Source organism: Coccinella septempunctata, chromosome 6 (assembly GCF_907165205.1).
Source record: "Coccinella septempunctata chromosome 6, icCocSept1.1, whole genome shotgun sequence".
In the NCBI taxonomy this organism is placed as follows: domain Eukaryota; kingdom Metazoa; phylum Arthropoda; class Insecta; order Coleoptera; family Coccinellidae; genus Coccinella; species Coccinella septempunctata.
The window spans coordinates 31,513,505-31,526,742 of NC_058194.1; the positions used below are offsets into that span (position 1 = coordinate 31,513,505).

A 13,238-nucleotide genomic window follows, 5' to 3' on the forward strand; every position below is an offset into this window, starting at 1 on the left:
CGCGGGGCTGTAAAAAGGGAAATAAAGAGACCGGGGGTTATGGGTGACCGTGTTTGGCTGGAATTTTGGTGCAGAGATACTTCTCGGACCCAAAATCGGCTTTAATCAATCACTGGAGTTTTTGGCGGATATCAGTCGGGTTTATGTCGACAGACATGGAAGAAAAATTGTGGGGAGGCCTGATCTATCGACTTATGTTTCTGGAAAATATTGGAAACAAGCGGATAAGTTGGTATAAATGGATTTTGAGGGATGCTACCTTCATCTACCTCCCTTTGCCTATTGAAAAATGGATCATTGTGGCGCGTGTTTTTGTATAAATGTTGTTTTATTGAAAGCAAAATCGAATTTATTCCACCAAAAGGCAAAGCTCTTTTCCTCAGTTGCTTCTTAGATAATTTTGTGTCGAAGAAGCTCTTGAACGATCGAATTGTTGTAGTTTATTAGAAGGACTCAACCTCTAGAAAAAAGAGAGGCACTCGAAAATTCCAGCAAAGATAAGGGTACGATTACCCTAATTCCCAAATCAATCTAATGGTTTCGTAGTTATATATTTATGAAATTTTTCTCCTTGTAGGATGATTATCAAAAATTTTCGTGTCGCAGTCGGTAGGATTCGAACCTACGCTCCCAGAGGGAATCTGATTTCTAGTCAGACGCCTTAACCGCTCGGCCACGACTGCTGATGAGATACTAACACATTCTTTTCATACATAAATTGCAAGAAGTGGCTAATAATAGGCGAATAAGATAGAGAAAACAACAAAATCGAGGAATTCCAACGTTAAACATCCTGTTCGTATAAATATGTCTATTAATAGTGAATAACATGTCATTAAATCACTGGCAACTTACATCTTTTGTTCCAATTACTTCCTCCCATGTCCAGGTCAAGATCTACGTTTCACAGTTGAGAAAATCAGGGAAATTCCACTTCCTCAACATCCCATACCATAGCGTCATCTAATTAAAGCCTTTATGTCGGTAATCATTACCACCGGGTCAACAATACTAGGATGTTGACGGAAATGCTTCATTAATCCGATGGCAATTTGAGGAAAACCTTGATTTTTAAACGCTCATTCTGTATCTTCGGAGCTCCAAAAGATCCCCGGGATCATACAAGCTCTCATTTGTTGGTTTACCCGGATAATTTGCTAAGATAATTGGGCATAATGATTCAGTTTCGAATCGTTAGTATATATAAAAAGAACGATGGTTTTCGATTCACAGCAAGAGTAAGAGACTTGAGAGTAGTTGTGTTATAGAGATGGTTATACAGAAGGTGAGTACCTGTTATCCTTTAAATACGTTTTCGTTTTGAACTCTTTGTTTAGCAAAACGTCTGATTGTTTTCTTAGCTCATAGCTGATAAATACGTTGTGTTTACTTGTGGTTATTCAGAATCTTATTTTGAACCGAAAATTTTGAAAATAATGCTGCATATTTACTTCATGAGATTTATGAGACCCTAATTCCAAATGAACTAAGCTCCAAAATAGAAATTTTTGATGCGGAAGCTAAGCAAGGAGTCAAGGAGCTTAAACTTTGTAAAACGTGATGCTATAAATGATATAAGGACCAATATGACATGCTATTTTGCGTGTTATTCTTGATTGAATCTCCACTAGTTCCCAAACTGAAATATCCAGAGCCAACAATAGTCCTTTGAGAACATCTATATAGTGTCCTAATAAATATTTCTTATTTTGTACTAAAATTGAAGGAAAATAATCACATCCTATTTCAGGTAACCACTACCTTCTTGGTGACCCTTGTTGTCATATATTCCACGGAATGTCAAGAACTTGCTCAAGATCCCCCCCAAAAAAACCTGATGCTCAAGGCCCTCCAACCACCCCCCTTAACAGTACCCGATGAACTCAAAGACGTCTCTGGCGTAAGACAGAAAAGGTGCAATGGTGGAGGGTGTGGAGGTTGTGGAGGAGGTGGCGGATGCTACTCGAATCCAGCGCCCTCTAAGACCTACAACGTTCAAATCACGGTGAAGAAACAACAACAACCCCAGAGGATGGTATACCATCCTGCCCCATCATACCATCCTGCCCCATCCTATGCTGTTGTTCCAGTTGCTGTTGTGCCCGTCCAGAGTTACACCGTCGCCAGGCCAACTCAGTGCTGCGGAGGAGGTGGTGGAGGATACGGTGGTGGAGGAGGCTATGGTGGTGGAGGAGGCTATGGAGGTGGTGGAGGCTACGGAGGTGGTGGGGGCTACGGAGGTGGTGGAGGCTACGGAGGTGGTGGAGGAGGAAAGAAATGGAAAGGAAAATAAAGCTGGCACTGAGGTTTTTGTCTCAAGAAATTTGTCTTGCATTGAAATAAAAGGAGTAAAACTTGACAAAGAGTATTTTTATTCCCTAGATTACTTTAAATCGATTAGAGGACACTGAAATAGTTACTCTTTTCGATATAATTCATTCTTGTGTATAATTAACAGGGTTAGTAATAGCAGTTTCCTCTGGAACCAGGAGCTTAGCAGGAATATTTAACACTTCCCCATAGATGTTATCGCAGTCTGGCCTATGATGGTTTGAATTTCCTCAGTCTTTTAGGTTGGAGCCCCTCCCATGTTGGAATAAAAAGAAATTGACTCATTCTCTTCAGTTTCTTGATGACTGTAGATCATTTTAACTTAATAAATCAGTCTGTTCGTTTTTGATCCACGTGCAAATGTTGCAAATAATGATTTTACTGTGAAAAAGATAGAGATTTAAGTTCTGATCTGATTGGAACCTTCGAAGGATATGAAACTGATCTAGCGTATTGGCAGTCGCCCAAGACGAGGTCTGGCTTCTGAATCAGCCAGTTGTGCATCGTTGCGTGGCACCTTGTTTTGCTTCAGTTAAGCCTCATATCCCTGAACGTTTTTCGTGAAGAATTCACCTAATCTTCAACTGCCAACAAACCCTAACAAAGCGCCACCTCGCCCACCTCCTAATTACACAATTCTAGAAAACTCGCCAGTTAAAAGATTTCAATGGTGTAATAAAGAGTCGGTTAGATAATCATGCGTCTGACACTTATCGTAAACGGTTGACAGGTATAGCCCGTAAAATCGAGTATTAGCACGTTGGGTCGATGAAAGAGATCGATCTATTTAGATATGAGCTTTGTTTCAGGCGGAACCTGGCTTGATTCGACCAACCGGTTTGGTGTGGGAGAAAGTGTCTTGAAATAGTTACGTCTGTCCTAATCGCAATCCACGATCTTAAACGAATGCGTAATTGATTGAATTCGAAATTAGGTTTTTGTGAACTCCGGGTGATTTCGTATGGATGTTTTGGTTTTAGAGGTTTTGATCGGATTTTTTCGTTGATGATATCTCGTTCGTAGGTAATGAATGGGACCAGAGAACTCTTTCGAAATGCCGTCATCATTGACGTGTTCATTCAAAGAATCATAGACGTGTCTACAAGGGGTCTCAGACATTATTTCGATTCTCTAACTCTGTGAGTTTTCAGTTTATCGAATGATAAATTTTTGATTTACCGACTTCATTCCAAGATACTCTCACTGTATATAAATACTAGCTGACCCGGCAAACGTTGTTTTGCCATATAAATAATTTCCATGTTGTATGATAAAAAAATAGAAATTAAAAATTTTGTCTAAAAAATAAAAAAAAAATTTAGGGGTGGACTACCCCTAACATTTAGGGGGATGAAAAATTGATGTTGGCCGATTCTCATAGATAGCTGACCCGGCAAACGTTGTTTTGCCATATAAATAATTTCCTTATGATTAAATTACTAAAATGGCTATTAAAAAATAAGGGTTGATCGTAGAAGGGTGAAAATTGAGGATTGTATGTATTTTTGTATGTTGTATCATAGAAAAATTGAAATTAAAAATTTTGTCTAAAAAATACAAAAAAAAATTTAGGGGTGGACTACCCCTAACATTTAGGGGGATGAAAAATAGATGTTGGCCAATTCTCATAGATAGCTGACCCGGCAAACGTTGTTTTGCCATATAAATAATTTCCTAATGATTAAATTACTAAAATGGCTATTAAAAAATAAGGGTTGATCGTAGAAGGGTGAAAATTGAGGATTGTATGTATTTTTGTATGTTGTATCATAAAAAAATAGAAATTAAAAATTTTGTCTAAAAAATACAAAAAACAATTTAGGGGTGGACTACCCCTAACATTTAGGGGAATGAAAAATAGATGTTGGCCGATTCTCATAGATACCGGATAAGCACAAAAAATTTCATCAAAATCGGTCAAGCCGTTTCGGAGGAGTACGGTAACGAAAACTATGACACGAGAATTTTATATATTAGAGATGCTGCTGCGACGTTTCGTTGCAAATTTGGAGTAATTCCTTGAAAATGAGGTTTAATAATCATTCGAAGTTAATTAACGTTATTATATGTTGATTTTAATGTTTCCTCAATTTTATATCTCTGAATTTTTTATCATCACGATTAGGTACATGCCATTATTTTCTGAGCATTATGCTAGTGGCTACAGAGAAGTAAGATACAGATAAATACGACAAGGAGTGAAAATCGACAATCTTATTCCAAGACTTATGATCCGAATACAATTTCTACCATTCAGGTTAGTTTATCCTCACAGTTAACCCACTGCATCTTCGTTAGAGTTCTTGTCACATCAAATCATCGGTTTTTTTCAACGTCATACCTCTATATAGCCATTATTCGTCGAAAATCAACATTTAACGATACTCAACGTCTGTCGTATCTACCGGCTCTACCAGTCGTGATCTAAAACGCCAGTTTCTTACATTTCCAGCGAGAGAATCTCAGTCACGAGCAAAAGTCACGTTTCTTGTTGAGTAGCGTTCGATGAACGTGTGACTGAGCGATCTGAAATTGAGAGTGATATTTCGTCGACTCAAAATAGATCAATCCTCTGTCTCCAGCGTCTGATTGGCACGGACTACATGGAGGCGACAGCCATTGTTATCTGGCTGTTGGAAGATCGTTAAACGGACAAACTGAGAGATTTGAATAGTTCGAGGAATGTCAGAAAAGCATCTTGACTATTGGGGTAAAAAGCAAGGTTTTTGCTCATTCAAAACACAATTTCTCTTGTAGCTTTGAACTATCATGGTCCCATGAAGTTTCAGAGTGCTCCAGTACGTTTAACTCTCCACTTACAGATGACACACTTTGGGACCTTACCAAAATGTAAAAACTCTTTTGTGTATCAACAGTTTTCTCCATTTTCTTGTCACTCAATAAGCAGTGACTTGAAACAACTCATTTTTTGTAGTGGATGTGGTGGAATGTGGATTTAAAGTGTAAAGAACGCAACAGACAGATGTTTAGCGAAAAATTCGTTGCGGCAAGATTCACCAGTCGAGTCCTTGGCCCCTCTTTGGAGCCTGATTAACGAACTCCGAATATCCAGTTTTACCGTAATATGAGCTTTATATATCATCAGCTTAAACTGTCACTTATTCACGAAGTGTATTATTACACCTGACAAGAACGTCTTTACAATTTGTCTTTTAATCACTTCAGTACCCTCCGGACTGCGCGAGACATTTTTTATCCGGTGATTTGTTATCTCCTGTACAAATAAAATTTGAATATTTTACAATCCGGTGGCGTTTACACGTTGGAAGTGTTTTCTTTTCAGTTCGACAGATGAAATACTGGCATGGACCTTCCGGTGGTTTCCTATTTGGGACGAAACGCTGTCGGCTATAAAAATGGACGTAATCGACATGTGGACTACCAAGTGCCTCGAAATATTCGTTTTTAATGATAGGCATTGCTGATGCAGTCTGCTTTAGATGGGTCCACATACAAATGCGCCTTGTTTGACGGTTGGATTCCTCAGAATGCCTTTACGAGGCCTACGCCATGAATTTATATTGGAGTTTTGTTATTCACAGCTAGCCTGAAGAATGCTATTAGTTGCTTCAAGTGCTATATTAGTTTAGGTATGCGAGTACGATCAAGAATTTTGAATAGCGAATAAATCGAGCTGTTTCTTTACCGGCAGTCATTTCAAGCCGTCTAAGTGTACAACTTTTAGCTCCAGTTCAGAATGTGGAAAGCTAATTCAAGATACCAATTGATATAACCTGATAAGACTATATTCAAGAAGTCAAATATTTGTCCCTGTATGCACAGATCACCTAGGTGAAAGATATCCAAATGCTTGTTTATTGTCGTCTGCAACTAACCATTGCTATTCTAGTAGCAGAGGAGGGTTTAATCGGGGATTAAACAATCAACAGAACCTCCAAAATAGATCCAGCATGAGCCCAGTAACATTTAACCACCCAAAAATTCCCCGTATCATGATTAAAACAGACGTTTGTGGCCTATTCCAACCATGAGAATAGAAGAAGGATCATGCATGAAACTCATAAACACATTAATTAGCAATCATCACTCGCAGACAACTGTCAACGTTTCCTTGCATTCCCTAACGTAATTGTCCCATAATTATGTCACTTGGAACGTTAATCATTCCTTATATCGTTACTTAAAACCTCCTCCTATTTGGTCGCTAATAAAATTCCCATATGTTAACGAGACGGAGGTACCGTAGTTTTGTCACTTGCTCATAAACGTAAAGGACGATAGGGGGGCCGCTAGTATACTGCGAAGAAGGTCCAGTGGCGTTCGTCAGCTGACGAATCTATCTTATCTCGATGACAATGAATGACACTGTCCTAATTATTGGAAGAACAGAAATTTCAGGATAAATTTGAGTAGACTAATGAACTAAGTAGGAGTGAATGAAAGGTAACACACAAAACTTATATCAGAATTCACTTTTTTGCAGAAAAATACCTGAAATAGTTCAACTCTCACTTAGGACTGCCACCTACCCTTAGGATGGAGAGTATTTACTTGGTGTTTTTCAATGGGAACCTCAACATTTGTGTCAGAGATGAACAGAACTCTTCTTGTCGAGAATAATTTGGTAAGTTTTCCATCAACCCTTTTTATTAAATGATGTTCTCTTAGGTCAATGACGCACACTTAGTTGTAAGATCGACTAAGTTAGTCTCCTGTCAAATGGGTATAAGCGTCACGATGGATTTGTTGATGGGGGTAAGTTGGGGACTTGACCATTGAAACCTCGTACTAGAAGAATCGAGCCGGTAAATCTAAACCTAGTCACGTTTAAAAACACCCTAATACCCCAACGTTTCTGCGCCTATGCCCGCGGCATAACGATGTCTTGGCCTTTGCGGCATCTTAATTAATATTCCAAGGGAAGAATATGTTTTCATTGCCTGCTGTCAAATAAGCAAAGACCCTTGTGGTGAGCTTGAAGCTCGAGAAGTCTGCAATTCTGCAAAACATCGTTCCACGATGTTTTATTCGACTGTCTCTTCATGATTATTAAAGTGGATATATGAATCGAGTTATTTGTACAATGTTGGAGGATACAACTGAGTTTCAAGCCTGAAGTTTCTCTTCCTTAGTGGAAGAAAATCCTCGATTTTAGCCCATGTATGTGATCACCTTACCCCCTTCCTCGAGTAAATGTTTCTAGGAGGCAAACCCAACATTATTTTCAGGTGTATATTCACAGGGGTATACCAAACAAGTACAGACTCAACACAACTTTTTTTACAACGTTTTCTATGGAATGAGTGGCGTCAGACATGCTGTATCCACACTCATCCCCCCACAACACCCATAAATATCGAAAATTCGCGATGATGCGTATCAAAATTAGCGCGGCGATCGCCACTCATTGTACAACACTCTACAGCGTGAAAAATACGCCGCGCCGTATCATAAAAGAGTCATAAATACGCGGAAACGACAATCTGATGATGACAATAACGTCATTTTATCAATAAAATCCCGATGAATTATTAAAACGTTTCAGCGGTCCTATTCAACGGATCACGTGATGGACAACCAGATTCGGTGAATAATGGGTTGTTTTTTTTTCTCTTTCGCGATTCTGTTCGGAAATTTGATATCGCCAGTGGAAACGGAAACTATAACCTATTAGCGCCTCGTGAAATCGACAAACAGCGGGTTTGACCCATATCGACCTAATTCTAGGAAATGTGGCACCGGTACCTATCAAAACATGTCATGTCCCTTTTCTCTCTTGAGGCTAAGCGAACTATTCGTGAACAGGTTTTTACGCTTTCTAGTAACTTAATTTTTTTGTAAATGTATTAAAATTGATATTTAGTTTTGTGCATCTATGTGCACCCTTTTTGGTTCTTTGCCAATGTTTATTTACGGTAATTGGGAGTTATTGTTTTTTTGTATGAGTCTGTCAATCATAATCGCGCATCTAGATAAAGGTTCGACAATATTCCTGACCAGGAGTGTTGAACACATGTATCAGATCAGTATCGCCGCAGACTTCGCTGAAACGCTGTGTTCGATTTTCTTCGCATTTTTACACTTTACGTTATAAAGTGAAGTATTTCTCGCTGTTGAAAATAATTTCGAGAGTGAAACCATCTTTGGATGCACTTCATAAAGCTGGCCAGCTCGTCTCTTCACATCACACCATAGGTAAGTCCTACCTTTATTGTCGCTTTTCATTTGGTTCGCCCATTAAGCAATTTCCAGTTGGCTTATCATAAAATTCAAGACAGTCCATCAACTCTTCTCGAGCAATCGACTGGTCCTTCAAACACTTTGAATTTCTTATTTTTTTTTAGTTTGAATTCAGATACCAATATTTTATACAATTCGTATAAAAGTCGTTTTATATAAGTTTTTACGTATAACTGAGTCAATCATAGATATTCCTTCATTTTGCAATCCTGTAGCTCATCTAATCTAGTTTGTACAGATATTGAAGTTCGTCAGAAATTGCCTTAGTAAACATTGTTGCCCTGAGTATAATCTAAAGCTCACAATACTTCGATGAATTGCTCTTAGTATCTTAGTAGTGTTAGCCTAACCTGAAGCGCCTCAGAGCAGAAACCCGCACAAAGTTCATCACGGAAATTCAATATGCAGACTCAAAGGATCTACAGATAATATTGAACACCTATAAACGAAGCTTCAGGCCTTAGACTCAACATTGACAAAACCAAAATCCTGGTGAGTCCGCCAGAAAGCCTTCAAACAGATATCAGCCTGGAGTATGAAACATAGAACAGGTCGAGCAGTTCAAATACTTGGGAAGCTTTATAAATACTACGGCTAACCTGGACACGGAAATACACAACCGTATCAATTCGGCATCACCGGCATTCTGGAAGCTAAAGGACAGAGTGTTTCAAAATCACGACCTCAATCGGAAGACCCAAACTTTTTACAGAGCAGTGGTCCTCCCAACGCTTCTTTACGGAAGCGAAAGCTGGATGCCCTACAGGCGACATATTAAACAGCATGAACAAATGCAACAACGTCATCTAAGATAAATAATGCACATCAGATTGTTCCACAAAGTTTCAAATGCAGAAGTCTTCCAGCGCGCGAGTTGTACAACAATTGAGACTTAAGTAACGAGGGCCCGACTCAGATGGAAAGGACACATTCTGAGAATGCAAGACACAAGACTCCCCAAAATAGCTCTGTATGGCTAATTCACAGAGGGAGCTCGGAAACTAGGAGGCCAGTATAAGCGGTTAAAATCAGTTAATGCCAATCATAACTGGGAACAACTAGCGTTAAACACAGCGGAGGTCTTTGCTCCACAGTTATAATGGAGACTCGAGAAGAATAAAGCGGCGGCCAGATCTAGTTGGTGACTATCCATGCCCTGAGTGTTGAAGGATCTGAAGGTCATGGTTGGGTCTTTTCAATCTCAGGAGGGCACGCAGTCGCCAGTAGCCCTAAGTAATTATAGGTTTGATCGTACCGATAGTTTTGTTTTTGAGTCCTTTTGAATGAATGAATGTTAGCCTAATCTATCAGATACGTCATTCAACTTAGAGTTATTTCTCATAGAATCATATGAAGCTGACCTATGGAATCATGAAGAGCGTTTGATCATGTGGAACAAGGATATTTCAACTGATGTCCACGGTATTCCATAGCAACGTAAAAAGAACGTACCCTGTATCGTGTTAAGAACTCTCACGCGTTGTACGAGGACCGAGTGTAAAAAATTCGATAGCCATCTTTTCCTCCAAATTCTCGTCGCATTTTTCATCCACGGATTTCAGCAGCCCACTTCGAGACATTGTTCGAAATTGGACGTGGCAACGCGGGCCCCCGGAGAAACTGGATGATCCTCACGCTCCACCGGGCGTCAAAAGAATTTCGGAATTAAAACGCGAAAGGAACGTTGCGAAACTCATTTTACTTTTCTGGACGTAGCCGATGGAGGATCCATTCCGCCTCGGCGGCTGACACTGAAGAGTTGGCACTTAATTTAAAAATACTACGCCTAGACGCGACCCGACTACGTTATTAAATATGTTGATGGGCTTCTGACAGCCTCGCGAAAGGGGAAAATGCTTATCGCGATCGATCTGCCCCTTTGTTCGACGTATGACCCGAAGCGATGATGTTTTTGGTGTCTCGGTGACCATTCTGCTCCAAAAAAAAAGGACCAAAGTTTTTTCCTTCAGATTTATCGAAAGTAGTTTCATATAGCTCACCGAGTCACCCACATTTGAGCTACACTGCGCAAAAAAATTAACGCACATTCTGAAAATCTCAATTTTAATGAAAGTTAACACTACATCGACTTTATAACTTATTTTTTATGTTCTCTCGAGAAGGTTTTGAACGAAACAAGACACATTAAATGGAAGAAAAATTCAGGATTTCCCCGAATTTTATGTGAAAGAAGAGAAATGAACAATTTTCAAAATACTGAAATGCTGATAAGTGATTTAATACTTGGTATTTCCACCCCTTGCGTTAATTACAGCTCGGCAACGACGGTTCATACTCAAAATGAGTGATCTTAAAATGTTCTGATCTAATCCTTCCCAGATTCCTCCGAGTTGGATTCCTAAGTCATTAAGAGTAGCTGGATGATTTTCTGAACTTCTCAGCCTTCTATTGAGGTTGTCCGAAACCTGCTCAATCGGATTGAGATCTGGACACTTGCTGGCCATTCCATTCGAGAGACTTCAACCTCTTCAAGGTACTCCTGAACGATGCGTGCATGATGGGGTCTGGCATTATCGTCCATAAAAATGAAATTTTCACCAATGTATGGGGCAAATGGCACTACATGCTCTTCAAGAATGTTCCTTATATACTTATCAGCATTCATAGCTCCATTATCAAAGACCACTAGGTCTGTGCGAGCAGTCAAAGATATTCCACCCCATACATTATCGATCCTCCCCGAAACCAGTAGTATTCAGGAAATTGCACTGAGCATATCTTTCATGTGGACATCTGTATACAAGGGAACGTCGATCACAATGGTAGAGGCAGAATCTAGACTCATCTGTGAAGAGAACTCTTTCCCAATCGGCCTCTTCCCAATGGATATGCTCGCAAAATACAAATGCGCCCTTCGATGGGCTGGGGTAAGAGCTGGGCCTATTGCCGCGACACGAGGCCTTAAATCATATACTCTGAGGCGATTTCTTATTTTCTGAGTGCTAATTTGCTCCTCATGAGTTTGCTCAAGCTGAATTTGAAGGAGGCGAGCGGTTGCAAACCGTTGTCTCAATGAAGAAACTCTCAAGTATCGTTCTTGAATGGCAGTTGTTACCCGTGGTCTACCCTGTCCTGGTATTCGGACATTCATACCTGTCTCCCTAAATCGCTGCAACTTTCTAGACACACTTGTATGGGAAACTCCAAACCTTTCTGCAATTCTTGTGTATGTCCACCCTTCTTCTCGCAAAACTACCGCTTGGGCACATTCCTCTTGGGTCAAATTGCGTGTTTCGCGTTGCATAGCGATCGAGTATAGAAAATAAAACATTTACATTCAAAATCTTTTTTTATTCCTGCTGGGAAAAAACATCTGTATTGAAGAAAACCGTTGAAAGTGGATAACATATGCATGCATAATTCTGATAAAAATAATTATCATTGAAAACACCTTCAGTTGTAGAATAAATTTGAGATTTGCATACTGTGCGTTAATTTTTTTGCGCAGTGTTGTTAGTGCCTGATTTTCATTAGAGAAGACTTTGGGAAGATAATGAGTTTGGTCTAAAAGTAGTTCCTTGTGAATGGCGACAATAATTTCTACCTATAACACCCAATTTCATTGGAATCTCAACTGATGACGTAGAACCAGAACTATCTTCTGGTGTGAATCTTCTTCTGCTGTCTTTAGCGGAGTTCAACAGTCATCTTCAAAGATTACGATTTATTGAATCTTGGGAGAGAGATAGAAACCAGAAGTTGGTTTCGAATTGGGTTTTCTAGTTAGTCATTTGATAAAACCTGCACTTTGTGCTGTAGATTTTACAGAGCTTGATCAAGATGTAGTACTTTTCATATCTGCTATGAACTCAAACTACAACTTGTGGAAAACATAAAAAACAGAGCAACCCAGTTTCTCGATCCATGTGAATTAAATTACCACTGTTGCAGCTTCATAATTCATTCTCGTTGTTTCTGTTTCACTGTCACGAGGGGACAGCTCAACGAACCACCCACATTTGAGCTCTCCAGAGTCTGATTTTTATAAGAGAAGACTTCGAGAAGATAGAGAGTTTGGTCTACAAGATGTTCCTTGTGAATGGCGACAATAATTTCTACCTATAACACCCAATTTCATTGGAATCTCAACTGATGACGTAGAACCAGAATTATCTTCTGGTGTGAATCTTTTTCTGCTGTTTTTAGCGGAGTTCAACAGTCATCTTCAAAGATTACGATTTACTGAAACTTGGGAGAGAGATAAAAACCAGAAGTTGGTTCGAATTGAGTTTTCTAGTTAGTTATTTGAAAAAACCTGCAGTTTGTGCTGTAGAGTTTACAGAGCTTGATCAAGATGTAGTACTTTTCACATCTGCTATGAACTCAAACTACAACTTGTGGAAAACATAAAAAACAGAGCAGCCCAGTTTCTCGATCCATGTGAATTAAATTACCACTGTTGCAGCTTCATAATTCATTCTCGTTGTTTCTGTTTCACTGTCACAAGGAGATAGATCCAATTCAACTGAAGTTTTTTTTTCGTATTCCAAATATTGAGCCTTCCTGACTGCCGAACTCAACTCTGAACCACCATCGCCAAATATTTTCATATCTCCAAGGCTTTCACCTCCCCCATTACTCATTTTGAGCATCTCCTCTTGCTTTTCCTCATGAATATTGATGAACCCCTATAACAACAACTGGTCTCCATTTTATTCCTTAAA

General features: G+C 39.4%; 1 protein-coding gene and 1 non-coding gene across 2 annotated transcripts; one reads left to right on the plus strand and one right to left on the minus strand.

Annotated features, from left to right (window-relative positions):
* Positions 1-601: 601 nt before the first annotated feature.
* Trnas-aga lies at positions 602-683 on the minus strand. Its single transcript has one exon. It is a non-coding gene; the product is annotated as a tRNA-Ser (tRNA).
* A 526-nt stretch (positions 684-1,209) lies between these two features.
* LOC123316032 (protein no-on-transient A-like) lies at positions 1,210-2,293 on the plus strand. The gene is made up of 2 exons (XM_044901942.1): positions 1,210-1,285; positions 1,751-2,293. The coding sequence occupies exons 1-2, from the start codon at positions 1,271-1,273 to the stop codon at positions 2,291-2,293; spliced, it is 558 nt and encodes a 185-aa protein (XP_044757877.1). The 5' UTR covers positions 1,210-1,270.
* The last annotated feature ends 10,945 nt before the right edge of the window (positions 2,294-13,238 follow it).